Source organism: Pholis gunnellus (assembly GCF_910591455.1).
Source record: "Pholis gunnellus genome assembly, chromosome: 7".
Taxonomy (NCBI): domain Eukaryota; kingdom Metazoa; phylum Chordata; class Actinopteri; order Perciformes; family Pholidae; genus Pholis; species Pholis gunnellus.
The window spans coordinates 19,961,061-19,987,545 of NC_136533.1; the positions used below are offsets into that span (position 1 = coordinate 19,961,061).

The following is a 26,485-nucleotide window of genomic DNA, read 5'->3' on the forward strand; positions in this document are numbered from 1 at the left end:
AGATTGTTTGTTTTGAAATGACTTCATTGTTACACTTAACGGTCAACTCGGCTGCGAAATTGGGAATTTACCGTCTATTATGGTCAATAAGATGTTTTTAACTGACATTTAATGTGTACCGAATTAGAGGTAATGTTGCTTAACTGCATAGTGGAAACCTTTATTCAAACGAGGGCAAACAACAAACAACAAAATTAAGTGCCAAAACGCATCAAACAGAAATTAACAGCAGTAAGCAAAACTTGTCACACATTACCATGAAGTACAAAATCAGTAGTGAACATATTATGAATGCAATATTAAAGTTCTGTATGTATTATAAAGTGACCGGTTCCTTGATTGTATTTGAAAGTTAGAACTCAAAGTCCTCCTCAGCCATGTCAATGGCCCAGGCAAACTTGTCCCTTTGACTTTTATTGTAGATTTTTTCGATGGGTACCTCCATATTCTTGCACCTGAACAAATGGAAAAAATAAATAGTTTAACCCACCATTTGGTCAGACACGTCCCAAATCGTTCCTCTTAAAACAAAGTACAGAGGTATTCTGATAGAGAATGTAAAAGCACTGATAGAATGCAATCAATAGAAATAAACCCCCAAAAGTGTAATAGGCTATACAGGAGTGTGAACATGATTTAACGGTTGACTGTAAGCAGAATTGATATTGAATTGATTAGATTTACTGACTGCTGTGTTTGAAGATGAACAAACTAACTACACAACTTCATAGCTATAAGTAACACCATATTTGCTTTGATGCCGAAGAGAAGAAAACTACAGATAGAACAGCATTAAAAGATTTGAAGAATATTTTATGGTGAACAGTCATTTTATATTGATCTGGAGACTTATTTATGCTGCTGCAGACGAGTTTCAATGAGTCTATAGAAAATAATATTTACAAAGTCGCCTTTGTAAATATTGCATTATATATATTGCATTATTGACAAGTGTCCACTAGCTTCCTGCTATTTGTGATGTTTTATAGCAAGAGCTTTTCAAGAAATACATTTTGATCAGATCCACTGAGCTGAACATGCCCAGTTGGCCACACAACTCAGGTTACTATGGTGGTCAGCACCGAGTAAAATAGTACCAGCGTCACAAAACTAGAAAGCCCAAGTTAAGCCCCAAATTGGGTAGCTGACTCACTAATCTCGTGCTACAGGCCCCAGGTGGACGTGGTCCAGGTGGTTCTATTGGAGACTCAGCTCGTCGGTGTGCTCTCACGTAGGCACAGCCGGTGCATGAATTTAGGAAGCGAGTTTGTCGGCAAAATGTGTTTTCATCAAGGTGTGTTGAGTGTTAGTGTTCACTCACCAAGCCACGCTGATGCGTGGGTCCAGGTAGTTGAGCTTTGAGGTACCCAGTGCAATCTGTTTGTTTTCTTCCCTGTCAGTCGCCTGGACCTCCAACTTCAGCAGCTGCTCCTCACAGCGCTTCACTGCTGCCTTCTTCCGCTCCACCAGACTGACAGAAAACATATTAGGTTCAGTCTTTCACTGTGAATTCTAGTGTGCTTTCGTCGGTATGCAGCCTAATTCAGAAGACGTTTTGTGTAAATAACTTAAAGTAGCAAACCTATGCGTGTACAAAGATCTCCCCACACATCCCACAGAAACAAGTGTTCCTTTTCTGTGCGCCACGCAATACTACACACTGCTCTCTGAATCATGAGTATCCCAGTGAACAAACATTTCGATCGTGAATTAAAGGCAACACACAGAAAAAGCAGTCGTCCGTTGCAGTGCGACGTACGACTACCGGAGTGTCTGTAATTGCCTTTTGGCTGCAGGCCCAAAGACTAAAAGGAATAGCAGGGAAGCTCATCTCTGTGAGTTAACAGCAGGACTGCCAACACAACCAACACAATTTCATGGTCAGGAACCTTTCTCACAGCTTTCACCTACGGCTCATTATTCACCGTGAAGCCGTTATCTCTGTTGTTTGGAGGCATTTAAACCTGCCGGGTACCTTTCTCTTTGCTACTTGTTGTTCTAATTGTTTTGTCCACAGCTTGCTGTTTTTTTGTTATCAGCACTATTGTGACACGTACGTCTGCTGCTTGGGGTCTGAGCTGCCTTTGGTCTTCGCCTCCTTCTTGGCCTGTTTCAGCTCCGTTTTTGCGAGGGCCAGCGTTTCCTTTCGAGCATCAATCTGGGAGGAGCACATATGGAAATAGACATGTTTTTATATATGGATTTCTGTTAGCTTTAAAATATCACTGATCGAGGCTGGAAAGGTTATTAAATCTGCACTGGCCTTCTTTCAACAAACTGTTACAGTAACACAGGAACAGGACGATATCATCCCCTGTCAATGTGATGAATAAACCAAGCTAAGCTAGTCTTACCTTGGCCTGAAGGTTAGCCATGGACTGATCAAAGGTCTTTGGCGGCGCCCGCTGGTGGTTACACAGAATGGCAACTGCTCTGTTAGCCCTGTTGTAGGACAGCAGTTTCTCCGGCTCATTGTCGGACTCTGTGGAGTGAGACCGAAGAGTATTTGAACAGGAAAATCCCACGAAAAACACAAATCTGACCAGAGATAAAGAGTTTATCATGCTGGTGTCCAATCTTGACCTTGAAAAACACACGCACACTGCTGTCATTTCATTTCATTTATTCAGATCCCTATAATCTTCATCTACTATTCCTGGGGTCCACACAACACACGGTACAGCCACATGCCATCCTGCAGATTGGCTCTCAGCGGCAATCCAGAGATGAGAAAGGAGCGTGACACTTCTATCTCTGAATGAGAAACGGTGGCACGGGCAGCCAACGGGACCCTGATAAGAGTGAGGCAGAGATTCACAGCACTGTGCACAGCGATAATGTACTCCTGCAATGGCTGGAAAAGCTGACTGGCGTAACGGTATCTTGACTCAAGCAATCTAAAAAAATTAATTAAAAACATCAAACGTGTGGCAGTTTTGTCATGGGCCTCCATGACAAAAGCAGTCAGGTAATAAGACAAAGGCGGGGGCGGGGGCGGGGGGTACCGATACCTTTGTAGCTGCTTAGGAATCGGAGGTTTTGTAATGTAATGTTGCACTGCTTACTGTTTGTGAGCTCTTTGAGCTGCTGCTGTAAGGTGATGGAAGCGTTGTATGTCCTGAAGACCTTGGCAGTCAGACCGGCCATGAGAGTACTCAGGTGCTTGTTCAGCAGGCCTGTCTGCAGGGACAAACGGGAAGGAGAGGGAACACGTTCACATCAGAGGGCTTTGCAACGAATACCACAAAAACCAAATGAATCAGACCTCGGCCACTGGGTGGCACTGTGGCATTGCGCCACTGCAGTGTTTAAAGCGTCTGTACTGTACCATAACAAATGAAACCTATACAACACCTTCATTAGCATCATCAGTCATTAGAGCGGAGAATTAAAAGAGATCAGAGTACTATTTCGGTAGGTATTATAACAAGTTAGAGCTGGCAGAGCCAGTGGTTAGATAGCCATTAGCTCCTGTCAAACGGCTGCAGCTTCAACGGAACAGGAAAGAGATTAAACGGCGTTAACAGTGTGAGGGCACACGATGCTATGAAGGAAAAACAAACACGTGTGCTTCCCTGTTCCAATACTGATATGAGGTGTAAACACATGGACTTGAGAGTCAGATAGCGTGGGCATGCATTTCTAAACACGGATGAAAGCTCACAGACGTGAAGGAAAAAAAAAACACCATCCAGATGAACTCGCAGCGGCAGCAGAAGAATCATCATCACTCTGATGATTCTGGTGAGGATTACAATAATGATGTGGTTGGTTTAATCAGAGCAGGGTCAGGACCCGGCTGTCAGGGGCCACACACTTGAATGAGATTGTGAATGTGTCTCCCTGCAGGATCCTATTAGGAACACGGTGAGGGAGGGTTTTCATGTATCCATACGTGTGCATGCAAGTGCTGCAAACGCAAACACGCGCACACACACACACACACACACCAGCTGCCGTGTCTGTCTTGCTAATGAGCTACCAAACTCTCCTCCCGCAATGCTAATGATGGTGTCTGCAAATCTGAGGGGCAAGTATGAGAGGTCTCACACCCCCAACTCCCTTGGCATGGTGTTTGTGTGTGTGTGTGTGTGTGTGTGTGTGTGTGTGTGTGTGTGTGTGTGTGTGTGTGTGTGTGTGTGTGTGTGTGTGTGTGTGTGTGTGTGTGTGTGTGTGTGTGTGTGTGTGTGTGTGTGTCATCTTCTCAGGCAGGCATTTATTACACCTTGCCATTACTGCAGTACCAATATCCTATTTAAAACACAGGATGCTATGTACTGGAACTTTCTTATCAACATACTGCTAGACAATGTGTGGTGAAGGCGACTACTGCCAGAGACAAATACTGACTGTTACCGCGCTGAACTAGCTATGATGGGATGTTTCTCATTTTTCGCCGGCTGTTCTCTGCCTCAGTTCCCCGTTAAAGGGAAAAAGGATGCAAAAGAGTGGAGGCAAATGTAAATGTGCCAAATAAAGCAGCTCAAAGGGAGGGAACATACTGCACAGCTAGTAGTAATTCAGATGTTTTAATATAACATTGAGGAGCACTCCGGCTCTCTACCTCAGAAATGTTACTCAAAACAATTAGGCCTCAATGTTTGCAACACTGAATGCTTTTGAATGATTGTCATAATTAGCACATGAATTCTTAAGTTATGGCCCAAAACGCGTGAGGTCACTGGGACCTTTGACCAACCAATTCTAAATCAGTCTAACCTTGAGTCCAAATGGACATTTGTGGCAAATGTGTGAATGTTTGCTCAAGGTGTTCCTGGGAATGGACCGGACGGAGCACTGGTAAACAGAATGCCTCCGGCCACAGCTGGTGCCGGTGCGGAGCCATAAAAATACATTTTCCAAAGTCTGATTCTGTCTCTACGTGTTCCTGTTCATTCTATATTCCGTTTAGCTCGCAAAATATGCCACATTGTTGAAAATAAAGACACTTCCACTTCTGTTTCACTGTGAAGGTGTAAAGGTGAGACACCAGATTTGACGCCCCCCCCCCCCCCCCCCCCCCCAGTAGCTCTCAGCACTGGACACCAACACCGTGCTCACTCGTCAGGCTAGTTTAGCTCCAAAGACCACAGAGGCTGTTCAGTGAATGGAGCTTAGGAGTCATTTAACTCTGCAACTCACTTTCCTTTTCATGTTCTTCATTTACATTTCAGCCCTAATCAGTTTAATACGTCTTCCACCATCTCTGTGCATTAAGGCCGTGTGAGCGCAGCAGCTCCACATCGTCGTCGTCCTCATCTCGGCCTTACAGCTGCTGCCTGGTTGTCGACTTTATCATTGGCTTTCTCCCTCCCTCCCTCTTTCCTCCCTCTCTTCCACCTCCTAGCCTTTCACAGCCATCTTCCACCTTCTCCCTTCCTAACCTCCCCTCACCTGGTCCAGCTGTCACATTCCTATCGCTCTGTCTACTCGCCCACACCCACCCACACACCCACCCACCCTCCCTCCGCTCTCTCAGTGGCCTGGCCTTTGCGGGTGCCAATCAGGCCTGCCCACAGCAGCCATTACCATTCCACCTCCAACACGCCCTGACATTTCCTGACACACTAGAGGGCAGAGAGCAGAGGCACCGCACTCCTTCCTTCAATTGCTCCATCTCCTCGTCTCACCCTCTCGTTCCTGTCCTGTCCTGCATCTTCCTTCTCCCACCTGTCAATCTTTAGACATGAGACACGAGGCTGGCTCTCGAACCTTCCTCGTGCGTTCTCATCTGCATCTCTTCCTCACTCTGTTCCGTTAACCCCCTCAGCTCCAGAGTGACCGTTCATCAGTTGCATACGTTTCTACCTACAATCCCGTTTCTCTCTCTCGAGTGTATCTAAAGACAAGTTATTCCTCAGCAATCACAGCACTTGACCCAAGATTGCCAGGCTGTGAGCTGCAGTCTATAAGAAACCTGTATATTGAGCGATTCTGAATGTGTGTCCTCTACCAGGTTAATCTGTTAGCCTTGGGTACGGACTCAAATAGACCGATTATATTGTTTTAAAAAGGACCGAGTGCCCCCTGAAGAGCCCCACGTCTCCCTGCGGTGGACTGGCCGTGCGTACGACTGCTACATGCTGTGTGGCCTCGCTGCCTGCAGGTAGAGGAAGAGGTTGAGAGGACGGCACATTTTTATGTGTTGAAATTCATCCGCCCAGCATGTTCATTCTCAATTTCCACTTGTGCGGCATCATTTTTATCTGCCAGTGTCCATCCCCCTCTCTCTTTTGAAAGTGCTTTCCTGCTTTCAGTCTCCCTGCTCCCAATACTCTTCCCCTTCTCTTCAATTTAGCCCTTTCATCTCTCCACACCATTGGCTCATTCAATCTCATCCCTTACACCTTACAATTTCGCCCCTGCTTTTCCTTTACCCGCAGCCAGAAAACATAAAGAAACATCAAATATTACACGCCTGAGGAGAGCATCTCACTCATTAGTAGTCAGGTATTAAACAACCCCAGAAAAAAAAAAAACAGGTAATCACTTGTGGGCAGATTTCACAAATAATGAAATAATAGAATCGTTTAAAAATACTGTTAGTAGTTAGTGAGCCACTTACATTGAGGCGGTCAAAGAGGTCATCTCCAGGCCCTTTGTTCTCCAGGAACATTTTCAGATTCTTAAAAACCTGGAAAGACGTACAGACAGATTTGATCATGCATGCGTATTGTAAGAACTGGGAACAGCAAACCGGCCAGTCAGTTACCAGAAATCAACAGACAACATTACAGGCACAGCTGTGGCAATTTGGTTTATCCATCTTAAACATTGTATTTATATTAGTTAGAAATGCTTACAAGTCAGATCTAAAACAATTACACTCTTATACAAATACATGATAATAAACGTATAATAAAGACACAAGGGTGTGGGTGGGGGGGGGGGTGTGTGTGTGTGTGTCTGTGTCTGTGTGTGTCTGTGTCTGTGTCTGTGTCTGTGTCTGTGTCTGTGTGTGTGTGTGTGTGTGTGTGTGTGTGTGTGTGTGTGTGTGTGTGTGTGTGTGTATTTGTCCATCTTAGAACAGAGCCAGAGGAGAGAAATTGGCACTATTACATCTGACATTTCCAGCAACTCTGTGGCTTCTGCATATGCACCGTTTCCCTGATAAACTTGTAAAATATGCACGGCACCAATTAATAGCAACAGATGTGTTGCTTTACAAAACACACTGAAATATTCACTGACGGATCCGCTTGGCAATTGTGTTCCCCTCGGCAAACAATCTGAAAATATGAAAAGAACAAGAGCTTTTGGGATGAAAATGTAAATCAGTGTCTGTCTGAAGGTCTCACCACAGTCAGCGTGTGTAATTGGTTTAGTTAGGTGTGTGTCAAGAATGGAAATGCATACATAAATTAATGCGCAGCAGACTGAACGTACCCAACACAATGCGTTTATGCATCTGCAGGTGTCCCCACACTCTGGGGCTATTCGATAAAGGCATTCAATGTTGTAACTGGTTTACAAATTGAGAAATAAGTAGGGATTTCTTTTTAAACAATAGAGAGAGATACACAGAGGTGCTAATCAGTCACTGTGTGGGCATCCATGGTTGGGAAAGGGCACATTAGCAATGGCTTAGTATCAACCCTTTTGGCTCCTCCCCATTCCTGCTGAGAATCAATGACGTGACTTTTTCTTTCCATTTAATCACACATGGAGCATACAGCGTTGGCACTCCAGAGTAGGCATAGCCTCACTCCACTTCATCCCCTGTAGTGCCCCATGTTCTCGGCACAGCAAATTAAATAAACGGTAAAATAAAGCAAATGATTAGAATGAATGATGGTTAGAAATGGAAATCCCCTTCCTTCCATGCTTGTGCCATCATTACATTCAAAGTGACATTTAGCAGCAATCTCACTGATTTCCTTGGGAATTGATGATGCTAAAATATGCAAGGGACTAATTATTGTTAGCTAATGTGTTGCTTTTGAATGCACTCATTTGAATAATTAGACATTCTGCCAAGAAAGAAAACACTCTGGCTGTCAGGTGCTAACATTTCTTTTTCCCCATCTCTGGAACAGAAGATAGCATGGGCTGAGGCTAGAGGAGGGGTTGGGAATTTACATACACACACACGCACGCACGCACGCACGCACACAAATGTGACAGCTGTTTGACAGATTGCAACAACTAAACATGGTAAAAAGTTTCCAGACACGTGGTTTTTCTTATATTGTAACCTTGGCTAACCTGCTCATTACAGTACGCATCATTATTTACTGTGTCGCTAAAGATGTTGGCAGTCGTTCCCATTGGCATTAGTGGTAAACTGTGAAGTCACTTGGCAGCATGAAGCCATGCCAAGTTTGAATAAGCTAAAATTCAAATTTTACAGTAATGTCAATTGAACACGTCGCTTTAACTGTTCGCAAGATGTTGTCATTGTCAAAGCTTTTAATTGATTTGCGTAAGACATATATGCCTGTTTAGTGGACGAAAAATAATTAGTAAATAATCACACAACATGGATCATGCTACGCGACTTTTCTTTCCGCTTTCAATTACAGTGATTCTATTGTTCTTTACTATTCTTTCTATCCTAATATCAGATTAATATCTGGTGCTGAGATTAAACAGTAAAATACTGTTTTATAATCACTGGGAACTATTCGAGAGAGACAGTGGGTAGAGATGTTGATTTTTAAATCTATCTTGATGAAATAAAAATACATTTCGACCAAATTGTGGAAAGACTAACCAAGAGGGTTTTGGCGAGTTTAATTTAGTTTCTGTTGGGTTTGAATGAGGAGTTTTACGATGCTCCGCCCCCTTTAAACAATTCTCCCAACTACAGGGGGCGCTGTGTCACACACGAGCCGACGGGAAATAGCTGAACTGAACTTGCCACACACGTTTTACCGCCTGAGACTGTAAAGTTAAATATCTTTATCGCAAAAAATACTTAGTTTATAATTGAATGACCCATCCCTAATAGAAAGTAGCCATGAACCTCGACTGCAACATCCTAAACCTGTACTGAAAGCTTTCTGTTCTAACTAGATTTACACTGTGAATACCACCCCTGAATGGCAACAGTATTGCAGATCTCGAAGATGCACTCGACACATTTAAAACACTAAGTTTGGTTTACACGTCTTGAGGAGTTGCATTCTGTATTTATGTCTAGTGTGGCCATTGTGATGTCATCGGGGTTGGGCTGAGACTACACCTGTGTTACTTCTTTGAAGGTAAAACGTGCTCCAGGAAAGCTGTTCCTAAGGATCAGTTCGTCACATGCACTCTCAGACCGATACTTCTGTTGTCATAAGTGAAAAACAAGTTAGGACTGCAACAAATCATCATTATTATTATTATCCACCTCTCTGCTAATTATCTTGATCAATTTATTCCATAAAATGCCAGAAATAAGTTATGTCAGCAGAAACTTTGCTTTAAAATAGCTTATTTTGTCTGACCATCAATGTAAAACACCTAAAAACGATTTAACACGACAGAACAAGGAGAGGTAACGAAAGAAAAGGAATAAACCGCATTCTTAGATTCGACAAACTGTTGCCAGCAGTTGTGGCCTAAGAGATGCTACATAGTGACCGTCTAACACAAGGGAAAGAACTGATGATTCATCAGTACTACAAAGTACTGCTTATGGAGTATAAGCTTGACCGCAATATTCAAACCATGTTATGATGCTAAGGTGTACAGACCAACTCAAGGTTACCTGAAGTTGTGGGTTAACAATTCACCAACATGTCATTCAAGAGCAGCAGACTGGAGCAGAGACAAATTAAACCAGCACAGCCACAGGAATGCAATCTACAACTGTGCCCAGGGGACATTCCTCAGTTCCCTCTCTGCAGCAGGATCAGTGCATGTCGATATGCATGCAAGTGACCTTCTCTGCAGGGACTTCTGCCAAAAACCCAAAGGGCAAAACCTAGATTATCATAATGAAATATTTTGGTTTTGTACTGCAATGAACGGCCCAGATGTTAGCAGAAGAAGATCTAGAATAAAACTTTCAGGTGCAAGCAAAGACATGAAAGCAGGGATGAAGGAGAGTGTGGAAGTGCTTTTGGAGCTCGTTGCTTCTTTACCTTCTTGATGACGGGGACCTTGTTGTAGTAACGTATGGAGTCTTTACCCAGGAAGTCAAATTCCACCACACACTCGTTGCCTTCCAGTTTCTCGTGAAGGGTGATGTGCTCCACACGTAGCGAGCAGCAACCAACTGTGTCCGCCGACTCTCCCTCCTCCTTCTCATTACCAGCTCTCAGTGCAAGCTTTTGTTTGGGGGGGGGGGGGGGGGGAAATACAGAGATAAATGCACAAATCTACACTCACTCTCCCAGCACTTTGACCATCATCCTCCCCATTCACAGAGCAAACATGTGCCGTCCAGATGACCATTAAATATATACACGTACACACAAGGCATGTGGTAGGAATGAAGATCTGCAAATTAAACACAAAGCAGAATCAGAATCCTTTGGCATGAGTCAAAAGCAATCACACACTCATTTCACTAAATGCAGACCGAGACAATTAGCGTGGGGTGGCTGAAAGAAAATAGCTACATCTAATCCATTATTTCATTGCAAAAGATCTTCCATCCAGCTATGTGAGAAGATAGAAAAGGCAATCAAGACGCATCGCATTGATTTCCAATATGTTCACATGGCTCTTGGTATCAGACCCAAGCACTGAGGAGAATCTGTGAAACTGACAGCACTTTATTTCTAGCACTGGTGTGTAAACATGTAAAAAACTTGGTATGCCAATTGCTGCATCTTAACGTCAAAGTTTGTCCTGGACTAAACAGACCTTGTCTATGAAGTAGAGGGCCACAGCTCTTTGTCGTGTATGCATCTTTTTGGATTTGAGATCCTGGTCGTACTGGTTACGGATGTCGTCCACGCACGACTTCAGTTTTCGGGCAATCTCGTATTTTTCCCAGTCCTTCTCTCCCTTCACAGGATGAAAAGTAGGGGAGGAAGGCGGAAGAAGAGTGGCACGGACAAAGAGAAAGCAACAGAGAGAAAGAGACACAGTGAGAAGTAGGGATAACAATAGGGGAAACAGCAGAGATAGGGGGGGGGGGGGGGGGGGGGGGGGGGGGGGGGGGGGCAAATATGAACCAAAGAACTGAAGAAACAAAATGAGAACAGAAAAGTAATTTTCCTTGAAAAGCCTCTGATCAAAACAGTAATCAAAATGGTAATCATGACATGAAAGCAGGCTGAATATCACAACTCTTTTGACTACGTTTCCTCTGCCTGTTTGTCACTGGCTGGCTGTAGTGTTTATCGGGAGATGGGATTAAGACAATTAAACCCACCAGCGGTGAATACACGCACATATTGTCATGGAGACTAAGAGGGGAATAACTTAACCTTTACACATGAAAGAAGAGGAAGAGAAGAAGTCACACACGTCTTTTTCAACACATAAGTCACATTTCCTCTCCAAACAAAACCATAACGGCATTTTAATATTTTAGAAACAAAACAATATTTATATAATATACAGTATATACTGCAAATCTCCTACACAAACAGTTGGGTTTTATTGACCATGACAAGGATGCATGCTTGGTGCTTGTAGTTATACAATACAGATCTGATGTCAGGATCATAGCTGTGGTCTGAGGTCAACAGTGTGAGGACCGATTAAAGGAACAAGATGACGCCCTCTCAACTTGTAAGCACATAAAACAAAAGCACAGCCGTGATTGGAAACCAATAGGGTTTAAATTGGCCTTTCTATACCTGTTAGAAGTGTAAATATTATTTGTAAGTGGGTTGACAAATTGAAAAACCCATCTCGTCAGGTTTAAAGTAATGTGTTTGTGTTGCAACTACAGTGTTTCGGACCAATCAGCATCCTGTGAGGAGCTAAGGCCGTGGTGAGGTGTGGGTGTCACAGAGGCAACTGTTTGCTCAAAACAACCATGGCGGCTCCTAAAGAGGTTAGCATAGACGCTGCAATAGCATCAGCTGTATCACAACTGGCGAGTAATTCTTAATTGAAAGAAGAGCAGAGGATGTTTATGCTTCAGCGAGAGTTTGATTGACAGATGGTTCATTCAATCACGGGACAATTGTTTTTTTTTAAGTTCCTGCCCATTTTCCAAAGAGTTTCCAATGACGGCGTCTGTCTAACAAACCATCTGGCGCGTGGACTGCACATTTTTGACAAATGAGATTTTTGTTCTACTTGTTTGTATTCTAACTGAATATCTCTCTTTACTCTCAGTTGGATGGCAGGCTGTTTTCAGCTCCATTCATTTCAGCGTGTAGTAGAGACAGGCAGCCAATATTATTTGCCAATTTTCAGACACCAAGCTGACCTCAAATTAGCACCAACAATGGCAAGACGAAAAAGAAGGATCAGAACTGATTTAGCAGACCAATCTATCTTTTTTCATTTCACATTTTCTTCTTTCTCGACAAAACCTGGCGCCCGCATTGCTCTCATGTTTCTCTTGTTATTGGTGTTACAAGAGAAGGCTGTTAAGCAGTTTGCTTAAAAAAACACCCAAAAAACATGTTGACCATTTTCCAAGGCTGACTACAAGGTTTTGATTGATGAATGTGTTTTATATTTTCTACCTTTCAGTCAGTGACTGGTTTCCTTTCACGTCAGCGTGGTATGAAAAAAAAAGAAAAGAACTTAAATTACCTGTAAAAGTTGTCTTGAGGTACATAATGCGCGGTGAATAACATGACAGCTGTCACTTTTGTCAATATTACATTTTTGTTGAGTGGCAAGCAGCTGAGAACAGAGGCTGCGACGGCAGCATTTGACTGGTGGTGCATTAAGGTGCTTGCAGGAAAATTGGATTAGTGTATTTATGAACTGAAAATCCAATCTAAACCTAAAGTGTTCAATAAAACATTTGAGTTAAATAAAGCCACACAGGCAAACAGTCTGTGCCTTCCTGTCCCTGAACTAGAACAACAAACAACTTGTTTAAATGAGAAAGTGTTCATTTAGCCCTGAACCGCTTATGGCCCGTTTGCAGCAGACTACTACTTTTGCTACCTTGAGTTTGGAGTTGGCATTCAGCATGATGTATTTAATGGAGCTCTGGATGTTCTCAGTCCAGCTGGCCAGCCATGTCACAGCGTTGTCATGTCGAACCTCCTTCCAACGGTGACCAGTAGGCGGCACGGGGATGCGGGCTTCTCTGTCAATTATGGAGAGAGTGCAAGACAGAATGTGCGTGTGAGAGCAGTCACAGCATGGAAGTACAAGCTACAGCATCCCGAAGGGGCTCACGCCTTCTCAGCATACACGTACGACACCAGAGCCAGAAATGGATTCAACGGTTGAAATCTACGGTGATATGAATTAAGGTTGCTTTAACATACCGGATTTCTGAGGTTACCTAAAGCAAACATTCACAGTCAAAATACAAAGACAGCACCATCTGTAGCAGTGAACTACCAGTGCCTGTGCAGCTGTCAATATGGATACGCATTGCTTCATACTAAGGAACATGGTAATGGACATTTTGAAAAGATTTTCTTATGATTCACAGCTTTTAAAAACACTTTGTGCATTGAGGTCTTCCAGCTAGAAGGTCGCATCAAGAGGCATTACCCACTGGGTTTTTTAGCAGCTAGGGTGATGGAGTTTTAGTAAATGCTGCTCTTCGTCACACCAGTCTTTACTTATGCATCACTATGCTGTCACACCGCTCTGTGTACAGTTTCATCCCCTTGCCTCACTCTTACTTGCTGCAGTTGATGATGACATGCTCCGGTTGGATCCTCATCTTCAGCATGCCCTGTTTTGGATGCTCGCCTCTACCCCGGAACAGCCCTGGAGGCTCAATCTTAAAGTTGCCGATGCGCTCTTTGTGGTGGTCCAGCAGACAGTAGCCGTATTCATCCACTACCTTCTTGTTGGCCTCTTTCAAAACCTACAACAGAAATCAAATCATTTTGGTTTTTTTAAACCAAAATGATCCATGTTGACCTTCTTCAAACACTAACGGGAAGAATCTTATGATATTGAAGATATGGCACAGACAGAGACATTGTTTTTACCAGTTTCTCCTCTTTGGTCAGGACTTTCCTGGCCTCCACCTTGGCTTTATGCATGGCATGGAGCTCTCCAAAGTCACATTTGTCCAGATTTTTGATCAGCGACCTCTCCTCATCGGTCATTTTCTAAACAGACACAAACGCACAAATCTGACACTCTGGAATGTGTCTTAGATACATCTGGACAGCCTTTAGTGATACAAAGATGCGTATATGAGAAAATGAATCATCATCACATTTTGATCATCAATAAATCTCCTCAGTCAACAGTTTTTGTTCATTTTCTGGACTACATTATCCATCCATCCATTTTCCACCACTGATCTAAAGTTCAATGGAAATTCTGATGAAACAAACGGACTTGTTAAATCAAAACTTCAATATGGATGATAAAAAGTATGCAAATTCAAACACTTGTTCTGTGCAGATTCAAAATGTTTAACTAAAGGAAGAAAGAGACAAAGGATCCGCACACAATGCTGCTTTAGTCATTTTACTAGGAGCTATTAATAGAGTACACAACCTTTGTCTGTCAAATAGCGCAGCATACAATAACGCATCATAAAGAATAAATAAAAGCAGACGAGCATGATCAAAGCAGATTAGTGACCTCTCATCTCTATGGAGGCTGAGCAGACAGCGGTATCGTTATGAAAGGCCAGAGTATAGACCATTTCCTCCTAAGAAGGCATGACACAGCAGTACACTGGAGGCAGCAGAAGGGCAGCTGAGTTTCAACTATAATTGTTCAACCTTCTAAAGTTATTGCACAAGCGGTCACCCCATCAGAGAGGTCACCAACAGAGCAGCACTACGGAGCATTTCAGCGGAGACTTTACGGTTCATCTTGGAAGTTTCTGGTGCCAAAATATCACGACAACATGAGTGGCGTTTACACTGAATTCCTGCACATGCACAGAACACACACACCTCTCTCCAGACACGCAGTCAGTCTCCGTGTCTAAGGATGACTGACACCCAACTGTGGGCGGGCACTGAGGGCAGTGGAGCGAGGAAGAGTTTTTCCGGCTATAATAACAGTTTAATTGGATTTGTTCATATGCAGGGGAGCTACTTGTATGGATTAGCATATCAATGCCTTCACACAAATCGTGTTTTCAAGTGCATTGAGCACTAAGCAGCGCAAAATTAATTCTGCATGATATGACTTGGGGCTTGCCACGGTGTTTTCTCCATGCATAGGACATCCTGACAGACACCAGGGTACAGATACCAGCCACAGTCACCCAAACACACTTCACCAGCAACACAAAGCTGAAATACAAACATCTAATACTGTACTTGGATGTTATGTATACAGTTTAACTTTTGACAAAGCACTTATGTAAGAACATTATAGTTGACTAAGCTCCCAGTCATCACCATAATAGCAGCATCAATAGAATCTCTCTCTCTCTGCAATAGGATTCTGTGTTATTGTTGAGATAGAGAGAGAGATTATATGTACACATATACATATATATATATATATATATATATATATATATATATATATTACATTTATGGTGCTTGTCCACCCTGTTAAGCTACAGTTCATGACAACATTGAAATGTTTTTGAACATATTGACTTTCGTTAAAGCTACACAAGCTCAACACCACAATACAACATGCTTTAAGGCCTCTCGGTTCTGATTTACATGTTCCAATTTTTGGGGGAAATGATAACATCTATCTTTGTTCAAGAAATATGGACTTTTGGAGCAAGGACTGAGATAATTACAGAGACGAGGACACTAGCACGGTGTTTGAGAGAATTTCAACATTATGAATGAAGCTTCAAACTACTGGGTACCCATGCACCTCTAACTCCAGCAAGATAAATGTCCGTTGTCTTTAACAAAAAGAATGCAAGAGCACCTATTTGGCGATTCTTTGGTTTTAAGCCAAACGAAAAAGGAGAGCCTGTGAATGAAGTGATTTAGAAACTGTGCAACTAACAAGTCGGGACTAAAGATGGAAACACCACAAATATCCGTCTCATCTTTAAACAGAATACTCGAGTCAGCCACAGACTCCATTGACAAAGCCAAAAACTATCAGCAAGAGCAATCAACCCTCAGTCATCACCTTCTGCAAAGGTAAGCAACTATAAACATGACATGGTCCACAGGGCGAGACTGTATGAGGGCCATTACCACCAGTTGACTGAAGAGGTCAGAAGAACATTTCTTGAAAAAGCGACTCGATGACAAAACATAATCGGGAGTTTAGTCTTTACTGCACTTTCTCTCCTCTCCCCTGATCGCTTCAACACACTCCTTGTGCCCTGAGCAGAGAGACGACGCTCTCTTGCTCCCAATATTAACTTCTCTGATTCAATAATGTTGAGCTGAAAAAAGACAAGCGTGCAGGCTGACATTCAACCGTGGTGTTGTTAACCCTGTCGGGAGAACCAAGCAACAGCAGAAGAGCTATACCTAAGGAAAAGTAATAACTAACTAGCTAACTAACTGCTAATTAATTCATGAATTGTGTAATGCCATTTTTTGGATGATCATTTCTTATCATTTTTATCTTACATTAATATTGTCAGTAGGAGAATTTCAATATCGCCCAAACCTATTAAGGGGTGCTTTTTTTTGCAAAACTGGCAATATATCCAAGACTCTTTCTGGCTTTACCTTCCTCCAGTCTTTGAAGTAGTTCTCCCGGAACACCTTCTTGGTGGTGTACTCGTGGTCCAACATCTGGGCAAAGAACAACGCCACCTCTTCAGCTGCCAGGCTCAGCTTCACCTTCTTACCTGCACACAGACAAACAAGCTCACGTTCAACACAACACGGGGTTCTTCATTTACAAGTTACAAAAGAAACTCAAAACACGCATATTAGGAAGCTCCAATGTAAATCCCACATGCTACAGTATAACAGCCACGTCCTCTGGAGTCCTGTCGGACTAATGCATGGATGTATAGTGGTGGCTCAGAGACAAGGACAAAATATCTATATGCAGCCCCACTCCTAAGAGTGAGCTACAAACAAGTACATGCAAGCACAGGAATGAATAGATCAGACCAACTCCCTGTAGCACACTGTTGTGTCTTCACTGCTTAACAAAGCAAAAGCAATCACAGTCATCAATCAGCGTTTGACCCGATACACCTTCAGCATCCTCAAGATCCAATGTTCCAACACAATGTTTGTGTGTGTGCCTGTGCACCTTCATCCATAGATCTGCCCACTTCAAAGACCTCGTTTCATTCACAACTTGCCCACTGCTCCTCTAAAGCTCGATCAAGTTTGAGAATCTACATAATTCCAGGATGATGTCAAAGCGGTTTCTTTTAATGTTACAGGATCATTTCATTTCATTTTCTAATTTGTACAAAAGGGCAAAGGTCTTTTGACTAGTCGGGGACACCAATGCAATTTAACACTTCAGACATTTTCCTTAACTGTAAACACACCGGACGTGGCTTCAAGGCATTTTTAAGGTCAACTGTCCCGCTGGGGGACGACTGCTCTTTGACATAACTGAGCCGGGCCATCATATACATGATAATGGCTAAATATGGGCATAAAGCACACATTTTCAGACAGTGTGTCCCAGAAACCGCACAAAAAGTGATGGAATTAGTCGAGTCAGGAATTGTTTTAGAGAACACTATATATACGCTATAGGAAACAGAAATTGTGTCACCAAAAGGTACAGCACTTGGTACTTGCAGCCAAGATTTACTTTCTTTGCTTTTATTGTCAAATGAAAACAAAAACGAACTTTAAGGATTTCCTTGTAATTGAAACAATAACGGTGGCAAAATGTGCAATATTCGCATCAAATAAGTTCTAGCAATAGCCCATAAAATAATAATTTGCTCATACGGAGGCCTATAAATAAATAAATATACCGTAGCCTATGCAAACAAATAAAATAAAGGACCTAGCTTTGTTTACCGAACACACACATGCACCCTCTACACAACAAACAGCGAGTGAGAAGAACTAATAATTAATGTTGACGCAGAGTGAATAATGTGGGATTATGATACATTTCATATGACATTTGGAGGGGATGCGTATATATATTTAAAAAAAATAACTTTGAAACATTAGGGTCAGTCTTATTTCACTTGTGTTCTAGAAGTGCACATGATCGTAAACTTAATTTAAGTTTATATTTTTGGTGCATTGAGCCGATATCCATCTTTTTGATTTGTCGTCACCATATCTTTATTTTTGGTATCACTACTTCTGCCTCTCCAATGTATTTACTGATAACATTTTTGTGTCATTTCAAAAGCTCTCCGCATGGATTTTTGTTTTTATAGCTTTCCGCTTTTATGCAGCGCAAGTTTTAACATGAAGAAAGCCAGAAAAGAAAAAGCACAGAAAACTTTAAAAGTGATGTTACTACGTTGTGCTTTTAATTTACTTTGAACGGTCTGAACAGCGCCTGAGAGGTACCAAGACTTTTTTTAAATTATAGTCATTAGAGAAAACATGTGTGAGAAACTCTTTCAACATTGTTCTAACTCATAAAGCTTCCACGCTCAACTGACCGTCATAGTAGAAGTGAACGTTGTCCGGCAGAGGCTGGTACTCAGGAGGGAAGTACGGTCCATTGTGTTCCAGGAACTTCCATTTCACCCCATCTTCATACTTCTCCTCCTCCCACCTGACAGAAAGCAAGATGGTGAGAAAATGAGGATGCATTTGAGAAAGTGGAGATTGCTGCTCTCTGGTTTCCCTTGTGTAGTTTGTGTTTGATTGTGTGTGATTGTGTTTGATTGTGTGTGGGTAAAGGTCAAGGCCAGCTAAAGAAAAAAGGAGCAGCATTTCCAAACCATCTCCAGCGACTCTGCTCCTCCTCCTCCTTCTTTTTGATCTTCAACTCTCTTGCCCCCTCAATATCCTCTTTTGTCCTCTTTGGTTTTTTGGAGACCGGGTGCTCTCCTTCCTCTTTTTTTACCGTCTGTGCCGAGAAACACACACACACACTCGAGCTGTGAATTCAAACCCTCCCATCGTGAACCACATGTCCAGCAAACGTATACAGCGGGAGAAGTTGTGATGTAGACAGATTACCTCTGTTCTCTTCTTCAACTTATTTTTCTGAGCTTCTTCTTCCTGCCCATGTCGCTTATTTTTCTTCTTTGAGCTGCAGGTACCCAAACGACAGACAGAGAACAGTTATAGCTAACACAATATGGAAATAAATAAAAGGGTGGAAGTTCATAAACTACCACATTTAATTATAATATTCATACACACAAATATTAACACGAGTTTCAGATGCCAAAACAACTGTGTTAACCATACTCTAATAATGTTAAGTATGCTCTCATTTCTGGCCAATCCGGGGCTAAAAGTGCTGACTTACGTAGGTGAAGCAGTGGAGCATGAAGGCCCTTCCATGGCCTCATCCTTAATTCTTTTCCGTTTCAATCCTTTTTTCTTTGCAGCAAAGTCTCCATCCTCTGGCTCCGGTTTCACCGACTCTCTAGACCACGAAAACAAGTGGGGATATCTTCACATCATCTTTGCATTGTTGATGGTTGCTTCCCCCCAATCAGAAGTCTGCTTTGTAGTCTTTTGGAGGTACAATTATGTTCATATGTCGAAACACACAGCACATAGTAGACTGCAGCTTTGTCGTGAAGCTTAGAGTAAAGCAACAGTCACAAGAGTGAGCACTGGATTTCATTTCAATTGCATTTTAAAAACATTATTTGACTCCATTTGAGATCCTTTTTTCTTTAATATTGCTGTACTTGAAAAAACACATTTATAAATCTTATTCTATTTCCTCTTAGAAAATCTGACTTGAGCCATTAACTTTGAATTGGGCTCGTCTTTTGTTTGCACGGCCGGCTACCGAACGAGGACAAAATTACCCCGACACGCAAAGTAGGGAGGGGAAAACAATGCTCAAGCACAAAATTACCACAAGAAATAACACATAATTATGGTAATCAAGCTACATTATCGAAACAGTAATGATAATGACAAAATTACAGCAATTAGAAATTTAAAAAAATAAATACACAACTGCTAGCTTGGATTTCCCGACAGAGTAAGGAATTACTGGGTAGGGAAATTCAAATTAAGAAATCAACAATTAGAGTCACCACTGCCAATATAACAGCTAGTTAAGAGGGAAATGTGGACAATGTAAAGCCTGTAATTGTCAAAACTGGCTTCCTGAATCCTAATTACACGACGCTGTAGCAGCAACTACCTGGTACACATTGTATGAGCCTAATGCACTCTCTCTCTGCACTTCCACAGTGTGACCCCGATGTCTTCTGATTGAGAGTAATGAGCCTGCTCCCAGCTTCTCTGGTCTCTGACTCCATCGGGTTATTGCTGCAAACGCTGTACGTGTTCAGAACAAAGATGATATGGGACCTTTGTTCTACCTCGAGAGGAAACAGACTTAGGACGTCAACTGATAAAATGGAAGGAAAAAAAAATCGGACTTCATTTTCATTTCTGATGACGAGTCAATACAGTATTACAGAAGAAAGACGCAGGAGTAAATAATGAAATCTGTACATATCTGACCATTATACACTAGTTAAATCAAACATACTGTCACTCACATTTTGTTTCACCCTAGTATTTATCCATGGGTCCATGTGTACAGTACTATGTTCTTCCACGGCAGAACACCACTTGCATGAGTGCATGACGACACACTTACACCACACACACACAACACAAAAGGTATATTCAGTGATTATTCCCACTTGCATTCTCCATCAAGACATTAAAAACCGCTCCACTGATTTGCACCTTTGCACCAGGCTTTCAGAGTCAGCTCCTGCAGGGGTCATGTGTCACAATCACATTCATGCGGACAATCAACGCTATAAACCTTCGCAGTAGGTTAACTACTCGAGAGCCAAAGCGTTATTTATATTCACTATTTATACACACATATGGGAGACCGCTTAGTCTAACGATGTCCTTGTTGTCCTTAGGGTGAGGATGTTCCTAACGCCCAGTTTCCCCGAAGTTTAAAATGGAAATATAAACTAAAGGCTCACTTAAGGTGGGTTGACCTTTTCCCCCATGTCTTCGGGTGATAATGTCATAAAATATGACAACAGACATTTAACGCTCCATTCAAAAATCAAAGCTTCCTACGGCAAAAAAAAAAAAAAAAGAAGAGATTCGCTACAGCTCTACCTGCTGCCAATCCGGTCTAAAGAACCAGACCGTCTGCTGAACCCAGCAGCTCATTCAGAAAGAGGAGGCGGTGGCAGGCGGGTGCAGGGAGAACACGGCGGGGCGGAAGGGAGTCAGAAGCGGCAAAGTTCAGATCAAAGCGGAGAGTCGCCGCTGCTGCAGAAGGAGCTGGCGGCTCTTTGCAGCAACAGCTGAGACAGCAACTAGTATTTCTGGAGCCGGCTAGCGAGGGTAGCAACGTTTAATCAACTGGTCGACTTATCATGCACATCCCTACTTCACTTTTTACATCCAAAGCTTGTATTGAGGTTTTTAGAATTAAGCTTTGAATGTCTGTCATCACATTTTATGATATAAAAAAAAAAAAAAAAAAAATCAAAAGAAATCTTCAATCTGAGTAAAATGATTCATACTAAACAACTATATACAAACTTATTCAAATCAGCTTTCTTTAATCAGTATAACTCGTCACGCTTCCTGTTTGTGTCCCGCATGCAGTAGGGCAAACTGTTTATTTTTGTATTATTGTTAATGTTTGTTAGAAACGTTTGGATCACACAAGTTGGAAACAATCCTATGCAGCCACCACTGGAATAAAAACATTATATATTACTAATAATATCAGTGTGGCCTGATCTTTATCTGCAACATGCGGAAATAGCAGGTTTAAACATAATAAATAGACGTGTAAACAAACAGCATTCAAATGTTGATTCAGAATCTAAATGTCAGCGTTATGAGTGACACTTCAAACTAAGTGTTGTTTACTTTGCAAACTTAAGTGTGTGCTGCTGCCAAGCTGTTCAGTTCCATGTGGAGAGAAGGAAAAACAGAGTGTGTGTAGAAATGGTCATGTTTTTGTGGTACACTGCACCACTGAGCAAAATCCATAAAAAGCTATACAAAAGGAAGGTGGGTCACTGCGTCCATTGACATTTACGGTCTGTGGTTCTAATAGCCTTATGTTTCTTCCCTAACTCTGCTGCGAGCCCTTAAATTTCCTCCCTGCATGAAACCCATTCAACTTGCACAGCTGCCACCTGAGCCGTTCTGTAGGAAAGAAACCCTGAAGGGAAACATTAAAAGACAGAATTTAGCAAAATAGTTTTTCCAACGGACATCTCCTTTGAAATGCCTCTTGTCATATCGGATCGGGTTAAATCCACATCTGGGAAACAATCCATTAACAACTCTGTCGACACCCTGCTGTGAGACAGATTTGACACAGCAGGTCTTTGGCCAAAGTCTGCCATCCCAGCAACACCCTGCTGAGCATCAAACTACTCAAACCACGCTTTCTCATTTATTACCTTCCTGACAAGCCACCGATATTTGTCTTCAATGAAGATTAAAATATATTTTTCTTTGAGGCCGCTTAAAATATCGTAAAATGAAAAAAATGGGATGGTTTCTTTCCAGGGACCTTAAACATCAAAACACAAGAATTAATTTCCATCACCTCAGGAGGGGAAGAGAAAGATAAGATTTCTGGCTGCATGGTAACTTTTCAATAAGGTTGGGCCAGCGTAAACATAGTCCGAACAGTATGATTTTAATCCAAACACGGGACCAGATTGGTCTACCAAAATAGAATCCCACAAGGTGTCACATGTGACTCTGCAGCTGCTCCGGAGCATTACGTAATGACACTGAGAGAGCCCACTATTGAGAAAGTAGGTTCTTCTTTTTCAGCTCACCAGTTTAAAAACTAAAACGTTGCCATATCGGCGCAGTTTTAGTGACTTCCTCTGCTGTGTCTCGTCTGCCCCAAAGAACACACAAACTTTCTTGTAAAAATACACAACGTGAGCCTCCCCTCCATATTTCATCCCCTTCATGTTGCCTGGCAGTAAATCGCACAAAACCTGTCAGACACTAGTGTCTCTGTTAGTCCAGTTAATAAACAAACATAGTATTATATTAACATTGTCATATTGCATATAACGTAACAGATTTATGTCTATGTTAGGAAAAAAGGGGGCAGGGCAGAGAGCTCCAGATTTAAGCTGGAAATCAATCCAACTCTACCAGTTTAGCGTCACAGCCTAAAATAAGGTGCAGTCTACTTGTATTATGACTTGATTCCTACCTGGAACTGCTGGCTGACTCCAGTGGTTCAGTCTTAGGCGTCTTGACCTGCGGGGAGGAGTTCAACACAGCATAACTGTATCTCAATGCACACAGATGGCCTGTGACACTATGCACAGTAACTGTGTGCATGCTTACATAAACAGACGTATGAATAAAGCCTTTAAACATGCATACAATCAAAAGGGGTTCATGTCCTATACTCTGGCTGCTGGTGAGTACATGTATGCACATTTGTTGCACATCATATTTTTAATCTTGAAACACGTCATGCAATGCCTTGATATGATATGATAAGATAATAACTTCCATGGGTCTGGGTGTTGGTATGCATGTAAATATTCCCCTGACAATGACGTAAGACTCCCACAGCACGCAAGGAACCTGGTAGGACAAGCTGTTGCACATACTGCAGCTGCGTTAGTCTGCACCGGGGTCAGTGGGTAACTGGGGCTGGAATCTTCACCCCTGTGCTAATTCCAGACAGGACACGAGTTATGGGTGGACTCACATGTCCATCACAACCCTTCCCCTCGTCAAGTGACACTGAATTTCCATTGAGATGTTCTACATGTTGCCTCAGCCTATAAAGGACGTCTGTGCAGATTCCAGCCACATCTCGCCCTGTGCAGTACTGAGAAAAGAGACACAAATCACAGATTTACCTTTTTATGAGACTTTCCATGTTCAGTTCTCTCTGTACTGCTCGTCAGGATGTCAAGATCCGCCGGGATGAAAATGAGAGAAGAAGAAAAAGGCTCGTTACTGACAAAGCATTTATATCACATGAGCAGTTAAGATAAATATTGTGGAATTACTCAATAGTTTGAGCTGCAGTTGGTAACTTTAATAAAAACAATGATGTCTTATTTGCTCAAACTGTCACTATATCTTGACAGTAGCACATAAGACAGATATTCTTTCTCCTCCTCCTCCTCCTCTTACTGCTCCTAATGGTATTTGCAAGATTCCACCGGGGCCCAATGAAAAACAACCAATCAGAGCCAAGACGTATCTAACAAAGTGTCAATCATTGCTCGTGAGGCTCGTACACTCCGATCAAACTGTCACACTAGGTAGCGTTGATCCAATATTAGCGCATCGCCTTTTATTCCAGATGTTTTCAGACACATATTTTAGTTCACTGTTTAGAAGTGTGGTAGTAGTGTTTCCAGGAGCTTAAGATGTAAAAGGTTACGTCAGCTTGTGTAATGTAATTCCCATTTTGCCTGTAGTGAAGTAAACTTATAATAATAATAATAAAAGAGTAAATATCTTGTCTTTTTCCAAATAGTTTTTATTGCTGAGATCCAGGTTGCTCAGCAATACAGCTCATTCACAACTCAATAACAACAGCATGCCCGTTACAAGACCCCTAACTCTGAATGAATCATATTACATTTACATTATGGGGCTGGATACTCCTTCCAACACACATCTAGGTCTTTACCTCACTCTCATTTGGAGCCAATAAAGACGTCCGTTCTGTTGAATATAACATAATGAATTATTTCTGAAGATATGTTCCCTTAATTGCCAATAGAGATTGGTAGAATCATGTGTTATGTATATATACAAATGTTAGGTCATATCGCCCACCAACCACAGCAAATGTTATCATTTTCCTAAAATACGTTTCTGAAAACACAGAAGTAGACAATACAGTCACAGAATCTTGATTCATATTTGATCAGCACTGACTTGTTTTACAGTTGAATCAGCGATTATCTGTCTCATATACTACTGTTAAGAAATAGTGTCAGTTTTACCAAATTTGGCAAAAAGTTATTTTCATTAAAGTTTCCAACTGTAGCTTTAAGGTGAGAGCACATCCGCTCGATGTTAGATTCTCGTCCTTTTAGTAAGACAATATAAAATGCCACCGATCAGACGAGTGTTGTCTCCTTGTAGCTATGAACATGTCACTTTACAGTTTGACCTTTCCACCCTTCAGCGCTATAATTTTTTTTTTTTTTTTTATTCAGAATTTCCAATTTTGTACATCCGATTATGGCAGTGCAACATTTAAAGAAAGAGGCCCATGTGTTCCATGAGTCTTGTAGCTGATGAGGATCAGTTGAAACTTAATCAGTAATTCAGTCAGCGTGCCATGAAATAACACGAGGCTAGCTGGAAGAGAAAGCTGCCTGCTCCACCGCCAGCAGCGCTTTCAGGTGTCTATTCATCTCCCTGCTCCCATCAATTACACAAGCCAGTGACAGATCGCTCCACATTCATTTGTCTGCTCACATGTGCATGGTAATGAACGCATCAGATATCAAGGTAAATTAATTTATTCATGTGAAGATGGAGTACCCACTGTACTCAGTGAATATTAATGCATGCACTCAATGCCACTGGCCTGCACCACAACTCAGCCAGCGTAGCATTCTCTTGATAACACCTTCATGCGTGTATCCTTTAGTAGCACACACACACACAGACACACACACAGACACACACACACACACACACACACACACACACACACACACACACACCTCACTCTTACCTGATTTATCACCACTGCAAGGAAGTGATGTTAATCCAGATTGATTTTTAAACACATAGCAACAACACGAAAAGCAAAGCTCCTTACAAGAGCCATGCAGAAGGATGTGTGGGCCTGATGCTGAACAGATGTTGGTTGTGCTGCTGTCGGGTCACAACCATATAGTGTAAGAGAGCAGCCTCAACTTGACAAGTATGACAGGGCAACTATCATTTTGAAAAGGACTTTTGATGGAATAATAACGCCATAGTGCAGATAATAGTGCTGTCTGAACTGTGCCTCTCAGAAAAATAATTGTTCTATCCATCCTTACTTTCTCCCACACACTAACGCGACTCACCTGTTCTTGATGGTATCTCCCCCGGCCACAGCGCTTTCATTGCTCAGCTTTTTCAGCTTCGTTGCTTTGTGTTTGGCCTTCCCTTCTCCTTTAGCGTTCTTCTCTTTTCCCATCGCTCACGTGTACCTCTGTAGGTCACAGTTAACAATACATTTAACGCAAAGGAAAACAATCTGGGTTCACGATGTAAAAAATCATAACCGCGCTGGAAAGCTTTGGCTTTTCCAAGTTAGCCAATTAGCTAGCTAACGTCAGCTAACGCAGGCAGATACAAAATATGTTAATTGCTACGTAAAGGTTAGCTTGCTAAAAACAAATCATCTTTTATTCCACGTTTGCGAAACATTACATGTCTAGCAAGCGAAAATG

The 26,485-nt window shown here is 42.1% G+C and overlaps 1 protein-coding gene across 1 annotated transcript; it reads right to left on the bottom strand.

Annotated features, from left to right (window-relative positions):
- Window positions 1–26,229, bottom strand: LOC306699048 (DNA topoisomerase I, mitochondrial; the record flags this gene model as incomplete). Its single annotated transcript, XM_079163548.1, has 17 exons — window positions 1–455; window positions 1,322–1,471; window positions 2,058–2,158; window positions 2,355–2,482; window positions 3,066–3,180; window positions 6,566–6,634; window positions 10,071–10,256; window positions 10,798–10,941; window positions 13,018–13,162; window positions 13,713–13,900; window positions 14,028–14,150; window positions 16,668–16,789; window positions 18,545–18,660; window positions 18,830–18,957; window positions 19,071–19,143; window positions 19,366–19,485; window positions 26,117–26,229. The coding sequence occupies 17 exons, from the start codon at window positions 26,227–26,229 to the stop codon at window positions 353–355; spliced, it is 2,124 nt and encodes a 707-aa protein (XP_079019674.1). The 3' UTR covers window positions 1–352.
- Between the last annotated feature and the right edge of the window lie 256 nt (window positions 26,230–26,485).